Here is a 26,774-nt window from a genome sequence, read left to right on the forward strand (position 1 = left end):
TTTAGGCTTAAATAGAGACTGGGAGTGGCTAAGTCATTATGCAAGGTAGCCTATTTCCTCTTGTTTTTTCTTACCCCCCCCCCCCAGATGTTCTGGTTTAACTTGGTTTTAAACTTGGAGAGTGGTCAGTTTGGATGAGCTATTACCAGCAGGAGAGTGAGTTTGTGTGTGTATGGGGGTGGGTTTTTGGAGGGGGATGAGGGAGTGAGAGAACCTGGATTTGTGCAGGAAATGGCCTAACTTCATTATCATGCACATTGTGTAAAGAGTTGTCACTTTGGATGGGCTATCACCAGCAGGAGAGTGAATTTGTGTGGGGGGGTGGAGGGTGAGAAAACCTGGATTTGTGCTGGAAATGGCCTAACCTGATGCTCACTTTAGATAAGCTATTACCAGCAGGACAGTGGGGTGGGAGGAGATATTGTTTCATATTCTCTGTGTATATATAAAGTCTGCTGCAGTTTCCACGGTATGCATCTGATGAAGTGAGCTGTAGCTCACGAAAGCTCATGCTCAAATAAATTGGTTAGTCTCTAAGGTGCCACAAGTACTCCTTTTCTTTTTGCGAATACAGACTAACACGGCTGTTACTCTGAAACCAGTAAGTTTCTAGTCCTCCTGATTGCAGAAAAAAACTTTGAAATGTGATCTCAGTGTATCATAAAAACTCAAACACCAGAAGGGAAATAAAATGAGCCCACAATGTATTATTTTTTAAATCTAATGATTTTTAAGCCAGTCTGGTGATTTTGGGGGTCTGTGTCCAGATTTTTGAACCCTGGGGGTTGGCAATCCTGCATTTTGAAAGTCTCTCTTCCCTTTTATTCTAGCTCAGGTCTCAAAACTACAGGCCACAGCATACAGCGCTCCCCCTGTTGGGGCCAGAAGCGTGGACTGTATATCCCAGCATGCAATCCTCCACCTGGAGCTGAACGGCTGGCTGCTCGTATGTCATATCAAAATCCAGCCTTGCGTGCTGGGCCCAGCAGTGTTCACCTGCTCGCTGAAACGGGATGGAGCAGCTGATAGTCGCGCTGTAGCTGAGGTTGCAGCTCAGTTTCTGATTAGCAGATTACTGGCTGGCTCCTTGCTTCAGAGTGGGGCCAGGAAAGGGTGCAGGGTAGGTTATCCCTGCTTGCTTCTCTGGTTTGGCCTGCTTGGGGGAGGATCATGTGATTTCCTGGCTCCAAGCCCTGCCCTGTTTGCAGTGTGTGTTTTCTTGCTGCTGTCTCTGCTCTCTGGATTTCCCCTCCTCAGCCCTCTGCTTACCTTGCTGTTGTGGTTTCTTGCTTGTGTTCCAGAGACGTCCGGCTGTGGGGAGCAATGACAGAGGTGACCAGAGAGGTGTTTGGACACTTGCCCCAGAAGGGAGGAAGAGGAGGGGCTGTTGAAAAGTTCCTGCTGAAATCAGACAGTGTTAAAGTGGAGATTATCTCCTTAGGCTGTATAATCACTGCACTGGAAACCAAAGGCAGGGATGGGAACCTCTCCGACATTGTCCTGGGCTTTGATCGCTTGGAAGGTGGGTTTAAATCCATTTTTTCAAAGACAATATGCATTGACCTAGCTTCTTGGTTATTTTCTTTCTGATCCTTTTCTAAGGTACTTCTCACTAGGCCCCTGGTTCTCCATGGCCCTGCCCCCAGCGTAGTCCTCTGCTGTAGTCCAAACACTACCATATCCGAGTGGTGCTGTGTTCCATCCACCCACACTGCTGTGAGTGACTACCTTATGTTCAAGGCAATGGAGAGGCTTCTATTTCAGTGAGAGTGTGTGTGTGTGTGTGGGGGGGGGGGGGTTTGCAGGTTGCCATTTGCTTCCGTGGAAGCAAGATCAGACCCATATTACACAAGAATCCCAACCACAAGAGAAGAAAAACTTCCTTCCCCAGCCCAGAAGGACTTTTGCTTCTTAGAACAAAGACTTTCAACACAGCTCAGCATCTGGGTCTGTACAATTAGGAAAGAGACGACTAAGGGGGGGATATGACAGAGGTCTATAAAATCACAAAAAGAAAAGGTTTCAGAGTACCAGCCGTGTTAGTCTGTATTTGCAAAAAGACAAGGAGTACTTGTGGCACCTTAGAGACTAACCAATTTATTTGAGCATGAGCTTTCGTGAGCTACAGCTCACTTCCTAACCAATTTATTTGAGCATGAGCTTTCGTGAGCTATAGCTCACTATTGGTTAGTCTCTAAGGTGCCACAAGTACTCCTGTTCTTTTTGAAAAAGAAAAGGAGTACTTGTGGCACCTTAGAGACTAACCAATTCATTTGAGCATCCGCGAATCAGATTAACACGGCTGTTACTCTGAAACCTATAAAATCACACTGGATTTTATAGACCTGGACACCTCCCAGCTGCTGTCAGTTTTGTTTGATCTGGTGTACTTGCAGAAGCAATGGTAGCAATCAGGTCCACAGAAAACATGTCCCAAGACTGTAAACATACAAATACTCTTTCTAGAGCAAAAGTACAGTTTTAATGTCCTTTAACTCTTTTTGCTTTACCAACCATACCACTTCCTAGCCATTAAGGAAGAGTTATTTACCCCTTCACATAACACAAGAACCAAGGATTGCCAATGAAATTAACAGGCAGCAGGTTTAAAGCAAACATAAGGAAGTATTTCTTTAAACAACACACAGTCATCCCATGGAACTTGTTGCCAGGGGATGATGTGAAGGCCAGAAGTATAACTGGGTTCAAAAAAGAATTAGATAAATTCCTGGAGAACAGGTCCAGATGGTCAGGGTTGTAACCCCATGCTCTGGGTGTACCTAAATCTCCAACTGCCGGAAGCTGAGACTGGACAATAGAGGTGGAGGATTCAAAATTGCCCTGTTCTGTGCATTCCCTCTGAAGCTTCTGACACTGGCCAATGTCAGGGACAGGACACTGGGCTACATGGACCGCTGGCCTGACCCAGTAGAGTCATTCTTATGGCAATGATATACATTATTATAGTTTTGGTTACTATAGCAGCTAGAGGCCCCAATCAAGAATGAAGCCTTGAGAAGAAGGATGATCCGCTGGTTAGGGAACCAAGCTGGCACTTAAGAGATCCTGGGTTAAGTTACCTGCTCTGCCACAAACTCCTTTTGTGACCTTGGGGAAGTCACTTAGCCTCTCTGTGCCTCAATTCCCCAACTGTACAAGGGGATAATCGTCCTGCCCTGCAGAGCTGTGAGAATAAATGCAACAGCATGTGAAGTGCTCAGATATGGTGATGGGAGCCATAGGAGGACCTTAGATAAATTTTGCTAGGTGTGTACAACCACAAAATGGGATAGTCCCTGCCCAGTGTGTAACCTTTACCTCTAAGCACCCAAGTGTCTCTCTGTCGGTTGCACTGGGGGAGTTGCTCCTGATTTACACACCTATGCAAGCGAGATCAGAGTCAGGCTTGCGAAACTTGAAAATGGAGCAGGGGCCATGTTTTTGTTCTGTTTGTACAGCATGCAGCACAGAAGGGTTCTGGTCCATGGCTAGGGCTCCTAGGCCCTAGGGTCATACAGATAATTAATAACACTGTGAATGTTGCAAAAAGAAAAGGAGTACTTGTGGCACCTTAGAGACTAACCAATTTATTTGAGCATAAGCTTTCGTGTGCTACGGCTCACTTCATCAGATGCAGCTCACGAAAGCTCATGCTCAAATAAATTGGTTAGTCTCTAAGGTGCCACAAGTACTCCTTTTCTTTTTGCGAATACAGACTAACACGGCTGCTCCTCTGAAACCTGTGAGTGTTGTCAATCCCCGGCTGCAGAGCGGGGTGCTGGGGATGGAGAGGCTGGGGACTTATGGATCAGTTCAGGGCGGGTGTGTGCAGGGCGGTCTGTGTGAGAACTGACAAGGGGGTGGAGGAGGCTGGCAACCTTGGTGCAGCCGAGCAGGCGGGGTTGGTGGACAAGAGGCGGGAATGGGCATGCAGTGAGTGCAGAGTCAGGAAGACCCATGAAGTGAAGAGAAGTAGCTTGACCCCAATGTGGAGAAAGAGGGGAACAGGTGGAGAGGCTTCGGGGGGGTGGGGAGGGCAGACAGAGTAAGTGATCCAAGCAGTTGTGCTTTGTATGGAGAGGAGGGACAGCGATGTCGATGGTAGGGGCCTGAGAGGACAAGCCTGTATGTTCAGGGCTCCGGGAGCGAGGGATGTGAGTGGACCTTTCTGACTAGCACCTTACTAGAGGGGAGCTAACAGGCCCGTCTGTTACTCTGCTGAGTCTAGTTCTTAAAACCATTTAGTTCCTGATTCTGCCCATCTTGGCCACTGAAATGGATGGGATTCCTCAGGCTAGGGGTTACTCTGCGTTACGCTGAGCTGGGCCTTTGGAAAGCCCATGAAATAAGGCTTGATGGGGAATGGCTGCCTTGAGGTCATTGTATCCCTAGACAGATCTGAGCGAGGCACGCAGCACGGATGAGTGCCCTGAGTCCTGCAACAAGCAGCCGCTCAGTTACCGCCTGACTGCAAATAGGTGCTTTCTTCCTGTTTTTAAGGCAAATTATATGAGCCACTTGGAGCACCATGGGGTGACAGCTGAGAGTAGAATGCCCCAGCTGTCACATTAGGACCATGTTCCTGCCTCTTCCGAAGACTGAGGAAGCACTCCGAATGCTCGCTTAGCTCCAGAAGGGAACACAGACTTGCTGGCAGCTCTGTGTCAGACACACATCAGACTGCTTTTATTTCATGCATTCCCTCCTTGCTATCTCACAAATTTGCATGAAAGTAGGCATCCAAATTCCATTCTCAATGGAGAATCTGAGAGCAGAGCAGAGACCATGTATTAATCTGGCCTTTTGCCCGAGGAATGGAGTTGATTTGAATGGATGGGTTCGGTGTCTCTGGTTAATAGGGTGCGTGTGTTGCTATTGTACAGCACTAACTTGTTTCTGTGTAGGCTGTAATTTTCAAACCTCTCTAAAATCCACATGCCTAGTTAGAATGGCTCAAAAATTGGCCTGTCAGTTCAGAGTCTGGGTAAAGTCTGGGGTGAAAATTTGGTGACAGTGGATGACCGTGTTCTCTAGACTAGAGTACAGACCCTCCCAGCCCTTCACCAAAAGGAAAAAGACCTGTTTTTTAAGTGTCAGCCATCTCATAATGCACAGATATGGACCAGACAGGGGGCTCTATCCCCATGAAGCCCCCATCGCTGCACTGCCCTTGCTGAGACCTAGCATCAGAACTCCTGCAAGCTATTGGAGTTTGCTTTGTGAGCTCAGCTGCTGTGAGCCATGTTCTTCTCCTGCAGCAGTGAGAGATTGTTAGGGAGACCATCCCACGTAATATACCACAGGGGAAGGGGAACTGAATTGGGAGCTAGAAACCGTGAATTAAAATTTCTTCCTGTGACTGTGAGGAATATTTCTATGCATTTCATCGCTCTTAATAGTAACCCAGGCTGCCTATATCCCTGTCCTGATGGGAGATCACAGTCCTTCCTCTATTTAGCAAATAAGCAGCTGCTCAAGGGCCTTTCAGCCAAAGCCAGGAATAGATCCAGTCTCTAAAGACTGACCCAAGACTCCTCCCCTCAAAAATGCCGCCCTTTTAAGTGACTCTGCCAAGGTGACTTGCCCTAGGCAGCAACAGAGTGTACATATATTGATGGTGACTAGGGCAGGGCCTGCAAGCAGCAAAAAGACAGTCTGGTGGCTGTGGCAGTGTACTGGGGCTCAGGAGATCTAGTGTCTGTCCTGGGCTCTCCCACAGCCTGCCTCTGGGATGCTGAGCAAGCCTCGTACAGCAGCATGGTTTGGAGGTGACCGCCTGGCTGAGATCTGCGTAGAGAATGCCTCACCTCCATTTAGCAGGAAGGATTGCCTTGTGGCTAATGCATCAGCCTAGTGCTGCAGGTGGCTACAGTGGATGGGAAGTGTCACCTTAGCTCTCCATTTCCTGGCTTTTTAAGAGGTACATCTTGTTTAGATAACTGTTCTTGAAAAGGGACCGTAAACTCCACAGTTCCCTGTTCTGCAGCCATGAGTTTTGAAACTCCTGAGGAATGAAACTCTCCCATTCTGGAAGGGCACGAGGAGTGCAGGGTAGTTGTTAGGTGTGATGGAAATGGTCGTGCACCTCCAAAATGCGCAACTGGGGATGCCTTCTAGAACTCAAATCAGTAAACAAATGGAGACTTGCAGACACCTTCTATGTTCTCATCTTAAATTAGGATCCTTGTCTTATTGCCAGGACTGTTTTTCCCCACCCAACCCTACTTTCTGAGCTCCATCTGCCTGGCCCTAGGGATCACAGTAAAACTGAACTTTGTTTTGAATGGTGACTCATTTATTTTGTTAGGTTATGTCAACAAACACCCCTATTTTGGAGCCACTATTGGGCGAGTTGCTAACAGAATTGCTAACGGGAAATTCACAGTGGAAGGAAAAGAGTATCAGTTGGCCCTCAACAACCCACCCAACAGCCTGCATGGAGGGAACAAAGGGTTTGACAAGGTAAATCTGATCATCATCAAACTGATTCTGATCTCCCTTGTTTTCAATCAGGGACATCCTGTTAAAGCAAGAGGTTGATTTTAGTATGCTTTAGCCCTGTGTTATTGATGTTTGAGGACAAGCTTTCTGTACCTTGAAAGTTGACACTCTTTCCAAATGGCTTCCTTATCACGCTAATATCTCCTTGTTTTAGAATGATCCTTCAGCTCTGTACAATTAAAACACCCAATCCCTGCAATTTGCACCAAGCGGCTTTTACAGCTGGTAAGCTGCCCCTAATTAGGAATATTGTCTGCTACAGAATTGTCCACTACAGCTAGTCTGGGGCTGGACTCTACCTGCTGGGTGACTGTGGAAAGCCATTTCTCCTTCCTGTGGTTCTGTTTCCCCTTGCTGTGGCAGGGATCTCTTCAGTTTTAATTTTAGCAAAGACATCTCTTATCCCAAATACTCATTATACACTGGAGTCAAATGGACTCTAAAAAAACTAAACAAGGAGTTTTCAACAGTGTAAGTCTCTTTCTCAGTACTTGTCTACATTTGAAAACTGCCCAGTGTTTAAACTCAATTGGATGTGCTCAAGTTAAGTAGACAAGCTGAGTAGACAAGTACTGGATGTGTCAGCCGCGTAATAGCTGTTAGCCATGACTAGCTGAGTGGTGTTGAGCAGAACCAGTTGTCATCTAGCTGGCCGCAGTGTTGTGGTCAGCATGAAGTCATCCTAGTCACAGGTTCCCAGGCAGGTTACTGTATAGCATTATGTCCTTTCTGGTTGGAGAGATGAATGGACTTTATGATAAGTCTGAGATATTTTCCTGAAATATCTTCCAAATATTTTCTATGAAACCCATTTTTTTCACACTTACAAATTTTGATTTTGTTGGCTCTGTTCTTTTCAGTTAGCTACAGAAAAACCTGTATATAGCATTAACAAAGTCTGCTCTCAGAGCTGGCTCATGTCCTCCAAAGTGCAGGAATTTGCAGCTTTGCATTGGGGATCCATGTTTAAAGATCAAGATAAAGTTTAATGCCAGGTATCCCCTTTTTTAAAAACACTCTTTGCCATTTTACCATACTTCCCATAGAAGTATCAGTGTCTTTTTTGTGACCTGTATTGGCTGCCTTTTAAAAGAACCATTTGTGTTTGATCACAACCTTGTTTTGTTATCTGTATATGTATTTTGTTCAGTTTCTAAAAATAAGTATACAAAACTTGGACTGTAAGCTCCTTGGGGCAGAGACTGTCTTTTTGTTGTGTGTCTGTGCAGTGCCTGGCACAGTGGAGGCCTGATCTATCACCAGGGTTCCTAGGTGCAGTGGCAATGCAGATAGTATCATTTCCCGATATACACATGACCTCAATCACTCAGGCCCAGCCTCTTGTCTTTTGGGATGTTAGTAGAGGCTCGATCCTGCAGGGTGCCCAGCACTCTGGTCCTGATCCAGCAAAGTCCATAAGCACCAACTTAACTTAAAGCACATGAGCTGTCCCATTGAATTCAGCAGGACAACTTATATGCTTGAAGTTAAGTATGTGCTTAAGTGCCTGGCTAAATCAGGAATAGAGTACTCAGCGCCTCGCAGGATCAAGTCCAATTTCCCTAGGGCTTCACAGTGGTGCTGGAACAGTTTTTAGAGTGGGAGTACTGAGCTGTGCCTCCCCTCACCTGTGTCTGCGTCCCTCACCGCCCCCTTGAGCTGGGGCCAGGAGCAGGGCTGTGGCTTCGGGAGGGGAGAACGCAGACACAGTAAGAGGGCTGAGGCTGGAGTCACAGCTTTGGTGTGGAACCCCGGGCTGGAGTCAGGAGCGGAGCCCCACAGCCTGGACTCTGGGTGCCGGGCTGGTTGCGGCGCCAGGTGGCCAGGCGCGGGGCCTGGCGGCTGGGACCCCAGGTCAGCGGCCGAGAGCCCAGGTGCAGTGCCAGTGGCTGGTACTGGGGCCAGCAGCAGAGCCCCCCGGGTGCGGGGCTGGCAGCCGGGACCCTGTGCAAAGCCTGGGGGTGCTGCAGCACCCCCTGCACCTCTAGTTCCCGCAGCTATGGGGCTCCAGCTGCCTTACAGCCGTCATGGATGGAAAAAACACAATATTTAATTTAAAAAACGAAGTAGAAGTGTATGTACATTTAATAGCAAATCCTCTGAGACAGCTGTTTTTGTCCATGAAGCTGCTGTTCTGGGCTTGGGTGACTGTTAATGGCTGGTGGGGTTTTGTGTGCTTGTGCTGTTCTTTTAATCCTGGGTGACAACATTCAAAAAAATTGTCAGTTTTTGCAGGAATAGAATGCTGATTTTGGGGGCCATAAAACCTTAATGATGTTTCTTTGAATGGTCAGGTCAATGAGATCTCCCCTTCAGCTAGTTAGCGTGTCTAGACAGGCTCTAACAGGAAGGCCTTTAATCACCGGAGAAGTGCTCTTACCACAGTGCAGTAGATGTCATGTTACTGAATAGTCATGTTATCAAAGCCGTTCTGGTATAACCAAAGGCCAGATCCTCAGCTGGGGTAAATCAGGATAATTCCACTGAACCGCACATTTACATCAGTGAAGGATGTGGGCCAAAAATGTGTAACATTTTTTTTCTATGGTTTCTCCTACTGCACAAAGAAAATGTCATCACTGACGCCTTGGCTGCAGTAGTAGTAACTGTAAACATGTAGATTATTTCTTTTTAAACATTCTCTGAAGATTATTTTAAAGAGTAAAGAAGAGATTTCTTTAGGTGAGAGGTTTTTCGCAGGAGTGGGTGGGTGAGCTTCTGTGGCCTGCATCGTGCAGGAGGTCGGACTAGATGATCATAATGGTCCCCTCTGACCTTAGGATCGGACAGAATGTCCTGTGCTGTTGTTAAACTGACAGCTGGGAGAAGGGAGAGAGTAACAATAATTTTTGTGACTACATCTCCTACCACACAGACCATATGGTAAATAATGTTTGGCACTCCAGAAAGCTGGTAAGAAACTGATCTTGCCTTCCGGGTCTGAGTTATATGAAATAGGTCAGGGTTACATAAAATTACACCCTTGTCATGTGACAAGGAGTTAGTAACCACTGACTGGAGCAGCTGTGTTTACACTCTGGGCCAGACTCTCACTTCACCACTAGCTAGATTTGTCTACCTCCTTCCTTCTCTGGATGCTCGCTGTGGTGTAGCCGCTTAGAGCCCAGGGTCAGCACTTACAGCAGTCCCACTTGCAGAAAGGCACATTACAATTGACCTGATTATTTGATTTCTATGTCTGGGTCAAGACCACACACATCTGCAAAGAGAAGAGCATGTGAAGGTCTGTTCAGCCATGGCAAATAGAGAGCAGGCTGATGTAACTTCATTCCAGTTAGAAGGAAGCTGACTAGGGAACTTGGAGGATGAAACTCTAGGGGGTATGAGAATACTGCGATTCAACTAGTTATTGATCCTGCTGTCTGTGTGTCCAGAGAGCTGAGGAAATCCCAGAGTCTGTGCCGTCCTGACCCAAACCCAGAAAGCAAATACATAAGATTATAATTTGCCTAGGATTTCCCCTTTTAGAGCACATTCCTGCCATGGAGCTCAAAGCTCTTTCCAAGCGTGAATTAATTAATACTCAGGATAGCACTGTAAGGCGGGTAAAGTGGTTATTAGCCCTGTTTCAGGGGTAGGTAACGTGAGGTACGCAGAGATGTGAAGCGGCGTGCGAGAGTTCTCCTCACAATGCAGCTTGCTGCATTGCTGCCTCTCTTGCTCAGCTTGATGGTGCTATAAAAGACGAAAGCAAGGAGAAGAGGAAGAAAGGGGTAAGCAACATGTGTGTGACTTTGCATCTCACAAGCTAAGCAGGATTGGGCCTGCTTGTGACCCCAAAGGACATGCTTCAGCATGGACGATATTCCTTGCTCTGTGTTGGTCACGTACCTGTGCTTCCGCATGGTGCTGTGGGAGCATGGCGCCTTTCTGATGCGATCCTAACTGTTTGTGGTCATTCTGGGTATGTCTGCACTGCAAAAAAAGACCCATGTCAGCGAATCTGAGTCCAGGTCAACTGACTTAGCTTGTGGGGCTCACGCTGCATCGCTGAAAATAGCCAGGTGGATGTTGCCTCTTGGGCTGGAGCCTGGGCTCTGAAACCTGGCAGGGGTGTGTGTGAGTCTCAGAGCCTGAGCTCCAGCCTGAACAGGAATATCTACACGGCTGTTTTTAGCCTCATTGCCTGATCCTGAGTCGGTCGACCTGGGCTCTGAGACTCGCTGCCGGGTGGGATTTTTTGCAGTGTAGATGTACCCTAAAGATCCTAATCAGACACTTATCAGAGGGGTTTGAGAGTTATCCCTAGTGCTCTGATTGGACTCCAGCTTCAGTTGTTCTGTTCCTCCAACTTCTCCTAGTCATTTCAGTTGGATACAGTGTTTGTTTTCACTTCCTGTTTTAAGCTGTGTGCAGCTGAAGAGCTCCCACCCCAGGAGTGGGCTAAGTGATCCCTGAATGTAGATTGTAGGACCTCAAGATAAAATGCAGTATATACATTTGTTTTTAGATTATGTATCTGAAATATATAGGACCTTGAGGAAGTGGGAAATAATACTGATTGGCAGCCTCTTCTTCCTGTGTTTAAATCCAACATGTAGCACAAGAGAAGGATGTTACTCAGTAAAATATTATGATTTATATTACGGTGTCACTTAGGAGCCTCAGTCATGGATCAGGACCTTATTGTGGTAAGCACTGTACAAGCACGGAACAAAAAAGGCCCTTTGCCCTTAGAAGTTTACTGTCTCACAATGGTTTCTATGTCACTGCAGCTGCAAACAAGAATTCTGTTTGCCTCTGGGAATGGAGGCATTATCTTGCATGTGGGTTTCAACGGGGTAGAGAAATGAAATGAGTGTCAACAAAATTGTTGTTGCAGGTTCTCTGGACCCCGGAGGTGCTGCTAAATGGCATACGCTTCTCCAGAACGAGCCCAGATGGCGAGGAAGGGTATCCTGGGGAACTAAAAGCCTGGGTGACCTACACGCTCGATGGTGGGGAACTAGTGATAAACTACCGAGCTCAAAGCAGCAACACTACCCCTGTTAGCCTGACAAACCATGCCTACTTCAATCTAGCAGGCCAGGTAAGATAATCATCCTTGGTACTTCTCCTGCTTTGGAAGCGTGACCGGATTCATCTCACTGAGCTCAGATGGTGGGCTCGTAACTCTCATAATGCCTTGTAACTCCCTCATGAGCTACGCTGTCCAGTGATCTTACTCTGCTTGCTACAGCATTGGAACAGCTAATACTTTAATACATCGTGAGGGGCGGGGAACCAAGAGCCACGTGCAAGTTGGGGCACGATGAGGGAGGGAAACTCTGGGGCTGTTCGTAGTGTAGGTGGTCAGAAAAGCTCAGTCCAAGGGGGTTCAGGGCAATCAGGGACATGGCGTGCTCAGGGAAGGTAATTTGGCACCAGGAGAAGCTACTGTAACTCTTTCAGTCTGTTTTGATTCCCAAGCAAGTGCAGAAGGGACTGCGTACAGGATAGTGGCCTGTGATGTACAGAGCAGACTGGATGATCACCTGGTCTTTTCTGGCCTTAAACTCCCTGACTCTGAGAAAAAATGAAGCTTGTTGGGGTCATAGAATCATAGAATATCAGGGTTGGAAAGGACCTCAGGAGGTCATCTAGTCCAACCCCCTGCTCAAAGCAGGACCAATCCCCAACTAAATCATCCCAGCCAGGGCTTTGTCAAGCCTGACCTTAAAAACTTCTAAGGAAGGAGATTCCACCACTTCCCTAGGTAACGCATTCCAGTGTTTCACCACCCTCCTCGTGAAAAAGTTTTTCCTAATATCCAACCTAAACCTCCCCCACTGCAACTTGAGACCATTACTCCTCGTTCTGTCATCTGCTACCACTGAGAACAGTTAGATCCATCCTCTTTGAACCCCCTTTCAGGTAGTTGAAAGCAGCTATCAAATCCTCCCTCATTCTTCTCTTCCGCAGACTAAACAATCCCAGTTCCCTCAGCCTCTCCTCATAACTCATGTGCTCCAGACCCCTAATCATTTTTGTTGCCCTCTGCTGGACGCTTTCCAATTTTTCCACGTCGTTCTTGTAGTGTGGGGGCCAAAACTGGACACACTACTCCAGATGAGGCCTCACCAATGTCGAATAGCGGGGAACGATCACGTCCCTCGATCTGCTCGCTATGCCCCTACTTATACAGCCCAAAATGCCATTGGCCTTCTTGGCAACAAGGGCACACTGTTGACTCATATCCAGCTTCTCGTCCACTGTAACCCCTAGGTCCTTTTCTGCAGAACTGCTGCCGAGCCATTCGGTCCCTAGTCTGTAGCGGGTGCATGGGATTCTTCCGTCCTAAGTACAGGACTCTGCACTTGTCCTTGTTGAACCTTATCAGATTTCTTTTGGCCCAATCCTCTAATATGTCTAAGGCCCTCTGTATCCTATCTCTACCCTCCAGCGTATCTACCTTTCCTCCCAGTTTAGTGTCATCTGCAAACTTGCTGAGAGTGCAATCCACACCATCCTCCAGATCATTTATGAAGATATTGAACAAAACCGGCTCGAGGAACAACCCTTGGGGCACTCCACTTGATACCGGCTGCCAACTAGACATGGAGCCATTGATCACTACCTGTTGAGCCCGACAATCTAGCCAACTTTCTATCCACCTTATAGTCCATTCAGCCAGCCCATACTTCTTTAACTTACTGGCAAGAATACTGTGGGAGACCGTGTCAAAAGCTCTGCTAAAGTCAAGGAACAACACGTCCGCTGCTTTCCCCTCATCCACAGAGCCAGTTATCTCATCATAGAAGGCAATTAGATTAGTCAGGCATGACTTTCCCTTGGTGAATCCATGCTGACTGTTCCTGATCACTTTCCTCTCCTCTAAGTGCTTCAGAATTGATTCCTGGAGGACCTGCTCCATGATTTTTCCAGGGACTGAGGTGAGGTTGACTGGCCTGTAGTTCCCAGGATCCTCCTCCTTCCCTTTTTTAAAGATGGGCACTACATTAGCCTTTTTCCAGTCGTCCGGGACCTCCCCCGATCGCCATGAGTTTTCAAAGATAATGGCCAATGGCTCTGCAATCACATCCGCCAACTCCTTTCGCACTCTTGGATGCAGCACATCCGGCCCCATGGACTTGTGCTCATCCAGCTTTTTTAAATAGTCCCAAACCACTTCTTTCTCCACAGAGGGCCGGCCACCTCCTCTCCATTCTGTGCTGCCCAGTGCAGCAGTCTGGGAGTTCACCTTGTTCGTGAAGACAGAGGCAAAAAAAGCATTGAGTACATTAGCTTTTTCCACATCCTCTGTCACTCGGTTGCCTCCCTCATTTAGTAAGGGGCCCACACTTTCCTTCACTACCACTCATGACTTTTGGGAAAATGGCTCTTTAATTCTACTCCCCATTGTTTCTGTGCCAGGAGACCCAGAACAACCCAACCAGCTAACAAAGCGTTAAATAACCTCTGCTTCAATGATACAAGTTTCAGAGTAACAGCCGTGTTAGTCTGTTTCCGCAAAAAGAAAAGGAGGACTTGTGGCACCTTAGAGACTAACAAATTTATTTGAGCATAAGCTTTCGTGAGCTACAGCTCACTTCATCAGATGCATGCAGTGGAAAATACAGTGGGGAGATTTTACATACACAGAGAACATGAAACAATGGGTATTACCATACACACTGTAAGGAGAGTGATCAGGTAAGATGAGCTATTACCAGCAGGAGAGAAAAAAAACCTTTTGTAGGGTTAATCAAGGTGGGCCATTTCCAGCAGTTGACAAGAACATGTGAGGAACAGTGGGGGTGGGGGGGAATAAACACGGGGAAAAAGTTTTACTTTGTGTAATGACACATCCACTCCCAGTCTTTATTCAAGCCTAAGTTAATTGTATCCAGTTTGCAAATTAATTCCAATTCAGCAGTCTCTCATTGGAGTCTGTTTTTGAAGTTTTTTTGTCGAAGAATTGCCACTTTTAGGTCTGTAATCGAGTGACCAAAGAGATTGAAGTGTTCTCCAACTGGTTTTTGAATGTTATAATTTTTGACGTCTGATTTGTGTCCATTTATTCTTTTATGTAGAGACTGTCCAGTTTGGCCAATGTACATGGCAGAGGGGCATTGCTGGCACATGATGGCATATATCACATTGGTAGATGTGCAGATGAACGAGCCTCTGATAGTGTGGCTGATGTGATTAGGCCCTATGATGGTGTCCCCTGAATAGATATGTGGACACAGTTGGCAACTGGCTTTGTTGCAAGGATAGGTTCCTGGGTTAGTGGTTTTGTTGTGTGGTGTGTGGTTACTGGTGAGTATTTGCTTCAGGTTGGGGGGCTGTCTGTCAGCAAGGACTGGCCTGTCTCCCAAGGTCTGTGAGAGTGAGGGGTCGTCCTTGATGATGCGTTGGAGAGGTTTTAGTTGGGGGCTGAAGGTGACGGCTAGTGGCGTTCTGTTATTTTCCTTGTTAGGCCTGTCCTGTAGTACGTGACTTCTGGGTACTCTTCTGGCTCTGTAAGTTTGTTTCTTCACTTCAGCAGGTGGGTATTGTAGTTGTAAGAATGCTTGATAGAGGTCTTGTAGGTGTTTGTCTCTGCCTGAGGGTTGGAGCAAATGCGGTTGTATCGCAGAGCTTGGCTGTAGACGATGGATCGTGTGGTGTGGTCTGGGTGAAAGCTGGAGGCATGTAGGTAGGAATAGCAGTCGGTAGGTTTCCAGTATAGGGTGGTGTTTATGTGACCATCGCTTATTAGCACCATAGTGTCCAGGAAGTGGATCTCTTGTGTGGACTGGTCCAGGCTGAGGTTGATGGTGGGATGGAAATTGTTGAAATCATGGTGGAATTCCTCAAGGGCTTCTTTTCCATGGCTCCAGATGATGAAGATGTCATCAGTATAGCGCAAGTAGAGTAGGGGCATTAGGGGACGAGAGCTGAGGAAGCGTTGTTCTAAGTCAGCCATACAAATGTTGGCATACTGTGGGGCCATGCGGGTACCCATAGCAGTGCCGCTGATCTGAAGGTATACATTGTCCCCAAATGTGAAATAGTTATGGGTGAGGACAAAGTCACAAAGTTCAGCCACCAGGTTAGCCGTGACATTATCGGGGATAGTGTTCCTGACGGCTTGTAGTCCATCTTTGTGTGGAATGTTGGTGTAGAGGGCTTCTACATCCATAGTGGCCAGGATGGTGTTATCAGGAAGATCACCGATGGATTGTAGTTTCCTCAGGAAGTCAGTGGTGTCTCGAAGACAGCTGGGAGTGCTGGTAGCGTAGGGCCTGAGGAGGGAGTCTACATAGCCAGACAATCCTGCTGTCAGGGTGCGAATGCCTGAGATGATGGGGCGCCCAGGATTTCCAGGTTTATGGATCTTGGGTAGTAGATAGAATACCCCTGGTCGGGGTTCCAGGGGTGTGTCTGTATGGATTTGTTCTTGTGCTTTTTCAGGGAGTTTCTTGAGCAAATGGAGTAGTTTCTTTTGGTAACCCTCAGTGGAATCAGAGGGTAATGGCTTGTAGAAAGTGGTGTTGGAGAGCTGCTGAGCAGCCTCTTGTTCATATTCCGACCTATTCATGAAGACAACAGCACCTCCTTTGTCAGCCTTTTTGATTATGATGTCAGAGTTGTTTCTGAGGCTGTGGATGGCATTGTGTTCTGCACGGCTGAGGTTATGGGGCAAGTGATGCTGCTTTTCCACAATTTCAGCCCGTGCATGTCGGCGGAAGCACTCTCTGTAGAAGTCCAGTCTGTTGTTTCGACCTTCAGGAGGAGTCCACCCAGAATCCTTCTTTTTATAGTGTCGGTAGGAAGGTCTCTGTGGGTTAGTATGTTGTTCAGAGGTGTGTTGGAAATATTCCTTGAGTCGGAGACATCGAAAATAGGATTCTAGGTCACCACAGAACTGTATCATGTTCGTGGGGGTGGAGGGGCAGAAGGAGAGGCCCCGAGATAGGACAGATTCTTCTGCTGGGCTAAGAGTATAGCTGGATAGATTAACAATATTGCTGGGTGGTTTAAGGGAACCACTGTTGTGGCCCCTTGTAGCATGTAGTAGTTTAGATAGTTTAGTGTCCTTTTTCTTTTGTAGAGAAGCAAAGTGTGTGTTGTAAATGGCTTGTCTAGTTTTTGTAAAGTCCTGCCACGAGGAAGTTTGTGTGGAAGGTTGGTTTTTTATGAGAATATCCAGTTTTGAAAGCTTATTCTTAATCTTTCCCTGTTTGCTGTATAGGATGTTGATCAGGTGGGACTGGGAGTGGATGTGCCATTCCACAAAGTAAAACTGTTTCCTCATGTTTATTTCCCCCCCCCACCCGTTCCTCACAGGTTCTTGTCAACTGCTGGAAATGGCCCACCTTGATTATCACGACAAAAGGTTTTTTTTCTCCCCTGCTAGTAATAGCTTACCTTACCTGATCACTCTTGTTACAGTGTGTATGGTAACACCCATTGTTTCATGTTCTCTATGTATATAAAATCTCCCCACTGTATTTTCCACTGCATGCATCCGATGAAGTGAGCTGTAGCTCACAAAAGCTTATGCTCAAATAAAAATGATATAAGTGTATCCCAGTGTCATAGGCACTTCACTTTGAACTGACACATCCCTTGGTCTGACCTCATTCTACTAGAGCCTAGAGCCCCAGCTGAGATAAGGCCCCCACACTAGGAGCTGTAGACAAATGTAGTGAGAAAGTCCCAGCTCACAGTCTAACTAGACAAGACAGAAAACAGCTGGAAGGAGAGAAAAACAAAGGCACAGAAAGGGAAGGGGAATTGTCTAAGGTCACCCAATTAGTGGACTGCAGAGCTGGGAGTAGAGCCCATGTCTCTTGAAAAAAGAAAAGGAGGACTTGTGGCACCTTAGAGAGTAACAAATTTATTAGAGCATAAGCTTTTGTGGGCTACAGCCCACTTCATCAGATGCATAGAATGGAACATATAGTAAGATATATACCACGAAAGCTTATGCTCAAATAAATTTTTTAGTCTGTAAGGTGCCACAAGTACTTCTGTTCTTTTTGTGGATACAGACGAACACGGCTGCTACTCTGAAACATGTCTCTTGAGTCACCGTGCCCTGCCACGTGGACCATACTGCCTCTCAGTTACAATTTACTCTCATTACATTTATAATCAGGCATGAAGGCAAAGGTTTAGAAAATAATTCCCCCAGGTACTGCTGTGCAGTGAGGATAGCGTCTGATAGCATTGTTACATCCTTACACTTAGATAACAAGGCTCTTTGAAACATGCTCGATAGAAAGAGAGATTTTAGAATGTCTGTGTAATTTAACTATATCAATGCCATTGTTTTAACAACTGCAGTGTAATCATCAGTATATAGTTAATTGATTAATGATAAGGCCAAGTAAACAAGTATAATTTTCAGCATAATCACATTTTGTGGAGCAGACATAACACCTGCAGTGTGTGTGTCTCTGCGTGAGAAGTTATTACGCTGATTAGAAAGTGACACAAATATTTAAGGGCTTGATCTTGCTCCTATTTCAGTCGGGGGTATGGTGGGGAGGGAGTTTGCAGGTTGCCATTCGCATCAGAGGAAGCAGGATCAGACCCGTACTTACACAGAATACCAGCCACAAGAGAAGAAAACCTTCCTTCTCCAGACCAGAAGGACTTTTGCCCTCTAGAACAAAGACTTCCAAACACAACATGCAGCATTTGTGACCCTAACACCTTCTGATCTACTTTAGTGCCAAAATGGCTTGTGGCCTTTGTTGGGTTACACTTTGCTGTTAGTTTTGCTTTTTTGATGATTTTTAAAAGCTTATTTAGGCACTTTAGATTTTTTGTTTTTGTTGCTAAACAAATGTTGTTTACATACTGAAATAAAACAGATGGCTTGTAAACCCTAGACAGAAGGTTCTTTATTTGTTTATGAAAGATAGCTGGGCTTTTACGGAATTATGAGGGTAAAACTTGGAAAGTGTGCTGAACCCCCTTCACTGGGAAAGCTAGATAGTGTTGACTTTTCTTACAAACAGGTATTGACCAATAGCCATTGACAATATCAATGGTAAAAAAACATTTTGCTTTGGGATTTACAGATTTAATTGGGTTAGGCATTTTGGATACAACAGCTGCACAAGCTAGAGTTACTTAATTTAATTTTTGATAATTAATAATAAGATGCCATGACCCATTTGGCTTTTGTACTGGCCAAATTAGAGAATTGCATACTGAAGAAGATTTATGGATGATTTTTTGTTGCAGCAAAGATTTAATGGTTTCAGCAGTATGAAGATTGGCATGATTTGGAAAAGGATTTGGGGGATTTTTTTTTTCAATTTTAGCAGTTACTTTTACTTTTTTTATACTTATGCGTGTGTTTGGCAAAAGCATTAACACGTTTAGCCACAGTTGCCTGCATCTTTGCTTTCTTTTTTTTATTTTACAATTTTTTTAGGGTACAAACACAGAACAAAAAGACAGTCCTTGTCCCAGAAAGCTTTCAGTCAAAGACCCAGATCCTCAAAAAAAACCAGTGGGAGTTAGGTGCCTAAATACCTCTGAGGATCCGGGATCAAGAAAGTGTCTACCTTAGGTTTTAGATGGTACCTTCTACCCTAGTAACGTCCCTTTGTGCACTAGGGGAAAAAGCAATAAGGAAGTGCAGGACAGGCAGACAGAGGGGAGTGCTGTGGGTGTGGAAATTACCGGCTCAGTCCAGCTGACAAGGCTTTTCAGTATACCCGCTGTTCTAGCAGTACATACAAGCTGTCATCCTGACAAGTATTCTTCTTCTTGAGTGTGTATAGAAAATGGATTAGGCTGCGAGTATATCGAGCAGTGGAGTGGGATTAAAGCCTTGGGATTATGAGGGTTGCTTTTGCTTCTCTCTGTTTACTGGGTAATGTGGAGACTGACTGTGCTAGTTGTAGGGAAGCTCAGAGTCACGAATGTTTGAACGCTGCAGTCCAGTGACATGGGCTCTGCTGGAGTTTGTGGTCAGTGTCCATGTGGTTTGATAACTGCCAGTGGAAAACACCCTGCACAGGTACCTGGACACATGTAAGGGGTACAGTGTAAGTATAAACATTTCTTTCATTGTCTCCTAGGGATCACATGATATCTACAACCATGAGGTCTCCATAGAAGCAGACTCTTACTTGCCTGTGGATGACACCCTGATCCCTACTGGTCGGTGACTTTGAGAATTGCATTTGTTTGAGGGAGGGGATTTCATAGCTCAGCTGGAGCAGGACTGGCTTTAAGGCAAGGAAAGTCATTCTTAAACATAAGTGAAGTCTCTTATTCCATTAGAGTAATGGATTGATTTTTCTGTTAGCAAACAGGAGTAACGTGGCATGAAATGGGGTCCAAAGCGACATGACAATAGCTCTTCTTGCTTGAGGCAGCTCCGCAGTTTGCACAGAACTGACCCTTGTCTCACCCAAACATAGCTGGAGAGCGATTCCCTAAGCCCTAGTGTGACTGATTGCTTTGCCTTGCAGCCCCCATTATGGTGCTGGTACCTGCTCCATGGTTAATTGAGGTTTCAACAGATGAGCCTGATGTTTGGCCTCCATTTAAAATCCCCCCAAAAGCTGCATGTGTCTCCAAATTGAGAGGTTATATCTGGGTCCCACCTGGGATCCTTCCATCAAATCTGAAGAGATCAGACAAAGTTCTGAGGGGATCAGTGGCATTCTAAAAGTCTAACACTTTTTGCCATGTACCGCACAGGAGAGGGATCTGTGACCTCATGTGTATGCCAGCTAGTGAGTCACATGTCATCTGTACAGCGACACACTAGCTCTGTGTCTAAAGATCTCATGTGCCTAGACCATGCAAAGAGCAGTTGGTGAGGTTACACATCATTCTGCTTTGTTTCAGAGATACGGGTGTGAAACAAATTACACAGCCATGTGTTCTGACATGGACATTTCCCATATGCCACATGCAAGGAAGAAAGTTGAGAGGTTGCTTTCACCACAGAGGCAGAGTTAAGGGGATTTGGCTGCCTTAACTGTGAATTTCTCTCCTTTCAGAGGTTTGGCTATTTTGGGAACTCAATTCAGAACTTCCAGGATTTCTGTCCTTTTTTTTTTTTTTTAAATCTAGCACCCTTGAAACGCAATTTACATTCTAACGTTCAAATGTGATTTACATTTACATTCAAACCACTGACAGTGCCTGCAGCGTTCCTCAGTGGATCAAGCACAGTGTGAGTAGCCACAGGCTGACTCACCACTCTCAGCATGTGGTGAGCGTTCCCACATGGGGCAAATAAATGAGGCAATTAACCAGTAAACAAGGTGAGTGATTCAGCTTGTCATCAGAGGACAGTTACTGGAGAGACAGGAAGGGGGAGGCTGGAAGGAAGGGCCAGATAAGCCCCGGATCTCCAGGAGGTGAGATCTCTTCCCCCCATCGTGTGTCTGGGGAGAAGGGGAAAGCCGCATGTTGTGGGGAACGAGCCCTCATATAGCACCTTGTGAATGAAGCACGCAGGGTTGAACTTGCCATGGGAGTGTGTGAGGAGTGTTTGCAGAGAGGAATCCAGGGTGAGGGACTTCACTCTGCTACACATAGGTATGAGTAACTTCATCAGATCATCTCGGGGCATCATGGGTCTCCATGCTTCCATTGCGTAAATGAGTCGGGAGGGGAAGCCAGTGTAACCCTTTTTGCCTGCGGTTTTTGGTCTCTCTGGGTACCTGTAGGTATGTCTATGCTGCAGCTGGGAGTGAGGCCCCAGCCTGGGTAGACAGACTTGCACTAGAAGGCTAAAAACAGGTGTGTGGGCGTTGCAGCTCTGGCAGAGGCTTAGGCTCGCCGCCCCCCTAGGCTTGAGTTCGGGTGGCCAGTCCAAGTCTCCACCTAAGCCGCAAGGCCAAAGTCCCGCAGCTGTTTTGAGCGCTCTAGCCCGAGCCACGCCAGCGCAAGTCTGTCTCTCTGGCCTGTGAGACTTGCTCCCAGCTGCCTCTCATGCCCTTCTCCCCGTCTTATCCCCACCTCCTTCCCCGGCTGCTGGTGCTGTTGCGAGCTGAGCAGCTCCTAGTGCTAGCACCTGGTTCCTTTTCCCCTTTCCATCCTCCTGCAATGCCTGGCTTACTCAGGCTCATCTAGCAGAGTTTTCCACATGATCTTGAGGTCCTACTGTCCCCATAAGCTGTGCCTGGATAATCTGTCCCTCAAAGCCTGGTCATATTACATGGTGGGAATCCCTGTTATAGTCTGATTGCTTTGTTTCACATGCGATGGGTTAGATCGTCAACTACCATAAATCAGCATAACTCGATTGCTGTCTCCCTGGGGCGACACCGACTGACACCAGCCGAGGAGTGGGCCTAGCAGCTTGTACTATGAATGACTGCCTTGGTGATGAGCCGTGGCGGCTGGGAGCCCCAGGATCTTTTAAATCACGCAGGCAGGCCGCAGGGCTCCTAGGCATGCACGGGGTGGTACCGGCAAAGGCCGCCAGGTTGGCATGTGGAAGCCCTGGCCGTGCCCATTGACTATTCTGCCCTGGGGCCTGGAATTGCTGTTGGTGGGCCTGCTGCCAGCAAAGCACTGGCAGCTAAACCTCAGTGGAAACCACCAGAGCCCTCCCCGTCTAACCTCAGAGACGCTTAAATACAATGAGCGCTGGTGGGTGATGTTCACACACTGTATGGGTAACTATGTACAAGAGGAAAGGCGAATCCTTCAAAGTTTTTGGCGAGGTCTTTCCCGGTGTGGAAGTCTCCGTGTTCCAGGGTTTCTCCGTCAGTCTGTTGATTTCAACGGAGTTGTGCTGAAGTGAATCGGAGTTGAGCCAGGCCCCATGTTTCTAGGCCTTAAGGTTTTCGTTGCAAGCATAAACTCCCGACTCGAGTGTAAGCTGTGCTGCAGGTTTCACCAGGAGGGCGCACCCATCGCGGGTGCGCCGCTCACCCTGGCTAAGGTCCGCAGCATGGAGAAGGGAGAAAGAGTTGCAAAGGCCCTGAGTGAGTTGTCCAGGCTCCTTACTCCTCTTGGCTGAGGGAGAGAAGGAGTTAAATTTAACGGGTTCTCTGTGCCTGTGTCCTCTCCACTTGACACCAGCTGAGGCCAGACCGAGAGCACTCCTGCTGTACCAGCTGCTCCCAGAACTGGCCTTATACCCGCCACCCACCCGGCAGCCGAGGCCCCTTCCCAAGAGCTAGGATGGGCAGGAGCCAAAGATCCCAGCAGTCCTCGTAGAACACCAGTGCCTCCCTAGGGACTGGGGAGCTGGCGCTGTTTGTGAGCTCTGAGGAGCAGCGGGGAGGCCCCTGCCCAGCTAGGGCAGAGATGGCTGCTCCCGCACTGAAGAGCTAACAGCTTTGGGTGCGGGGAAGCAGAAAACTGATTAATTTGTGCAGCTGAGGTGGAAGAGACCACAGAACTGATGAGCTGGGGGTGGGAGGAAATGGAGGGGGCATGGCGTTATGGGCATATGGAGGATGAATGAGGGAAAGTTGGGGTGTCTGACATGCGGGGAGGGGTGAAGCAGTGATGGAATAGCAGGGTATGACAGGTGTGCGCATGTTTGTGTGTCCCTCTGTCCACACAGAGATCTGACAAGGGGGTGTGTGTGTGTGTCCCTCTGTCAGGCAGGGCTTTGACCTGTGTCTGTGTCCCTCTGTGTCCATCCAGGGGTTTGATGGGTGTGTGCATGAGTGTGTCCCTCTGTCATCCAGGGGTCTGACGTGTGTGTCTGTCTGTCTGTCCCTCTGTCCACCCAGGGACCTGACGGGTGTGTGTGTCCCTCTGTCCACCCGGGGGTCTGAAGGGTGTGTCTGTGTGTCTGTCCAGGAGTGTGTGTCTATGGCTGTATGAGTGTGTGGGGTGGGAGTGTTGTGTGCGTTGGGGTTTCTGGTAAGCCTTGGCTAGCAAAATTTTGCTGGAGCTGGTAGGTTTTATTTCCTTGACGTTTTTGCAAGTCTGTATTACCATATGCCTTCCGGCTCCGCTGTGGGCAAGTCACATTGATTTGCTCCTGGGGGAGGGGGAGTGAGTAGATCTAGGTGAATCTTCATTATTAAGCCTCATGCATCTCCTCCGGATCCAGGACCCAATTCAGCAAGAGACTGAATGTAGGCACATCAGTATTCCCCTGGGCTTCAGAATGCAAAATGGCATTGACTTCAGTGGGACTGATGACGTGCTTAGAGTTAAGCCCATGCTAAGTACAAGGCACTTACTTACCTTGCTGAATTGGGACCTTAGTATAATGTTTCAGTGGATGCTCATGCATTTTAAATAACATCTGTTCTTGAAAGTTAGCAATTACCTGGCTGGTTATTTAAGTTTTTAATGGTGCCTTGGCTTGATAGTCCTGTTTTCTGTATCTATTTGCCTTTTAACATTTTGGATAAGTGAATACGTTAAGGCAAAAAACTAGAGGGATAGTCTGTGCTGAGTGGGTTAGGCGGAGGTTGTGTATATTTTAAAAACCATTTTGTGCGGGGCTGTCTCTCTCTCTCTCTCTCTCTCTCTCTCTCTTTTTTTCAGCACAAGTAGCAGACACTTGAATAAAAGTTTCTCTTTTTAAAGTGATTCTTCCTCCACTCTGATGTATTCAGTAGAATTCTACATTTAGATTGGATTGAAAGCCACAAAAATGCATGACTTGTAAGATAAAGAGTGATTCTGAGCATTTGCAAAGAAGAACTGGTGCAGAGCAACTGATGAGTTCAAAGTGAGTAGATCTGAAAAGCCAGGGCAGTCGGCAGCGAGGTGAGGCTGTGACTGCTGATGTGAGAAGAGAAATGTCCCCAAACAGAGACTTCAGAGTAACAAAAAGGTGAACTGTTTGATGGGAAGTTTGTCATTCCATTCAAAGTTACCCGCATTGGCGATAAATCCGAGCAAATAAAAACCTGGCAATGGCCAGGAAAATAGTTCATACAGAACTTGGTCACAGACGGCAGCACTGCGCCAGAGAACCGGTGGCTGTGATCCGTGGCCCTGATCTTACGCTGCCTGTCACTTACACCTGTGCTTCCAAATCTGGCTGGCAGCATGTGGCATCTGCTGTGCGGCATAATTTCCTATTGTCTAGGACTGTGCCGAGTGGAGGAAGAGTCACTTTAAAGAGAGAAACTGTTTTGCTCAGGTGTCTACTTGTGCTTAAAAAACAACAACACAGTGCCACGCACAATGGTCTTAAAAATATGCGCAGCCTCCACCTCACCCGCCGAGCACAGAATATCCATCCAGTGTCTTTGGTAGCATTTGACACCTGCTCTGTGGTATTGTTTCCTGTTGTAAAGGTCTGTGCAGGGAGTGGGAAATGACGGCCCTGTGTGACTGTGAAGAAGGGGATGATTTTCAAAGGGCAGCTAGGCACCAAATTCCCATCTGTGCCTCTGAAAATCTCCCCTCAAGTTACAACTTTTTGTTAATGGGTTTGAATGCTTTGGGCTCAAACAATTCTTAAGGTCCACTAGAAGTTTAGAGATCACAGTCCGTGACCTTGTTCTCTCTATGGGCTTTATTATTAGCATATCAGGTCACTATTACAGTCTTCTCTAGCTTCTCTCTACTTCTTCCATTTGCATTTACTTATTACGTATTCATGTGCTGAAGTGTGTGTTAGGGCTTCTAAAGAGTGATTATTTGGGTATGTTCTTCTACACTTTATTTGCCGATTGTCACTTGTTATGGCACTTAAATACTAATAATGTAAGAGTATGGCAGGCCCTGGTGGGGTACGGAGTGCACACTGGAGCCCCCTGGTTCAATCTGCCATGAATAGCCTGCTCTGTACTCTGAATGCAGCATGTGAGACATGTTTAATTCCACCCACAGTCCTGGTGGAGTTTGGTCCATTATTCTCCGTACACTTTTCCTTGGTTACATAACCCTTGGCAGTATTCGTTGCCATATGGGTATAACTCGATGTGCAGAACAAACCATTCAGAAGTTTCTTGTTAATTTCAGAGGGTTTGATGACGCCTGTAAGGCCCAGTCTTGTGTCGCAGAGTTCCGTGGTCCACAGCGTGCGGGGTGCATAAACCGCTCTCTCTCTTTAATGAGGGCATATGCCGCTCCTCACATGGCTAGCCATCTCTGCTGATTGGTAGTTAGAGATGGAGTCATGGCTCTGCCCACTCCCTGCCTCTCTGGTGGGAGCCCCTTCTCAGCAGCCCCTGCACTCGAACACACTCACTATGTGACCACATAAGGCGCCAGTCTCGCAGCTGACAGTGATTTTTAGCAAAGCCAAGTGATCTGCAATAGACATTACCTCACTGCAGGAATCGGTGACACCACCCAGCCACGTGTGCAGATCCGGCACTATTCATAGCCAGCTTGTGACTTGTACACCGATGGTGCTTGAGGGTAAGCCATGAGCTGCTATCAGCAGCTGAGGAAATGCTGGTGATGATGTGACTGAGAGTATTGCACAATACCAGCATGCTCATGAAAACGCTGGCTGCTGGGAAACTCAACCACAGAGAAATATGAAGTTGGATCCTGAGTCAGCCTAGATCATTTTATGTTTCTAGAATAACTAGCTGCAGTTGGAGGTGGTGCTCATCCAGCCTTGGCCCTCATCCATTTCCCCAGTCGACTAATCACTGTGTGTGTTCTGCGTAGCAATAAGTGATGGAGGAAATCAATGGCGGCTAAGGTCAGTTTGTGCTCACCAGTGGAGTGACAAATATCTAGCAACTCTTTGGGAACCATGGGCCAGATCCTGAGCGCCAGCTAAGCTGTGCAGGACACAGAGGGAGTGGGGAAAGGTGGCTCTAGGCAACATCTCTGTTCCTCTAATCCTGGGGCTGTGAGGTGCTTCAGGGGCGGGACAGGAGCCTGGGTCTGCAAGAGGGCAGACGCACAACCGGCAGCCGCGGTAGGGCTGCGTGCATTACTGTATGGACCCTGTGGGAATAAATACCACAGGACGTACTGCCTCAGGAGGAGGAGTCCAGGAAGTGTCTGTACAACAAGATGGACTCCCCTGTTGGCTGTAAGGGCGGACATGCCTCTTGGCTTGCTCTGGGACTCCTGACTCCAGCACTGACTTTCAGAGCTGTTCCTAGTCTCTGACTGCCACTGCTCTGACCACTAGGTATGACTGCCCAAGCCCCAGTCATGACTGACTGACTGGCTAGGCAGTAGTTTGTCTCTGGTGGAATTTACAGCAACCTCAGGGATGCTCTAAATTTTGCCAGCAATAATGTTCCCATAGGGACTGTTCTACCAAGGATCACCGGGGTCTCCAAGATGCTTCTGGCCCACCCCAGTGCCTAAGGGGATGCTGGAACGGGTAGTCAAAACTGGCTACACCTACTTTATATGCCACACAGGGACTCTCCTACAGTAGGGTAATCTACCCATAAAGC

General features: G+C 47.2%; 1 protein-coding gene across 1 annotated transcript in view; it reads left to right on the forward strand.

The window, feature by feature from the left end:
* The first annotated feature begins 937 nt into the window (after positions 1 to 937).
* The window catches only part of GALM (galactose mutarotase), a 37,796-nt gene continuing 11,959 nt past the window's right edge, over positions 938 to 26,774 (forward strand). The window contains exons 1-5 of the mRNA XM_077812093.1: positions 938 to 946; positions 1,302 to 1,522; positions 6,308 to 6,462; positions 11,345 to 11,551; positions 19,533 to 19,614. Of these exons, the coding sequence (XP_077668219.1) occupies positions 1,324 to 1,522; positions 6,308 to 6,462; positions 11,345 to 11,551; positions 19,533 to 19,614 (643 nt within the window). The 5' untranslated portion in view covers positions 938 to 946; positions 1,302 to 1,323. The remainder of the gene's footprint in view (positions 947 to 1,301; positions 1,523 to 6,307; positions 6,463 to 11,344; positions 11,552 to 19,532; positions 19,615 to 26,774) is intronic.

The sequence above is a fragment of the Eretmochelys imbricata genome, chromosome 3 (genome assembly GCF_965152235.1).
Source record: "Eretmochelys imbricata isolate rEreImb1 chromosome 3, rEreImb1.hap1, whole genome shotgun sequence".
Lineage (NCBI taxonomy): Eukaryota > Metazoa > Chordata > Testudines > Cheloniidae > Eretmochelys > Eretmochelys imbricata.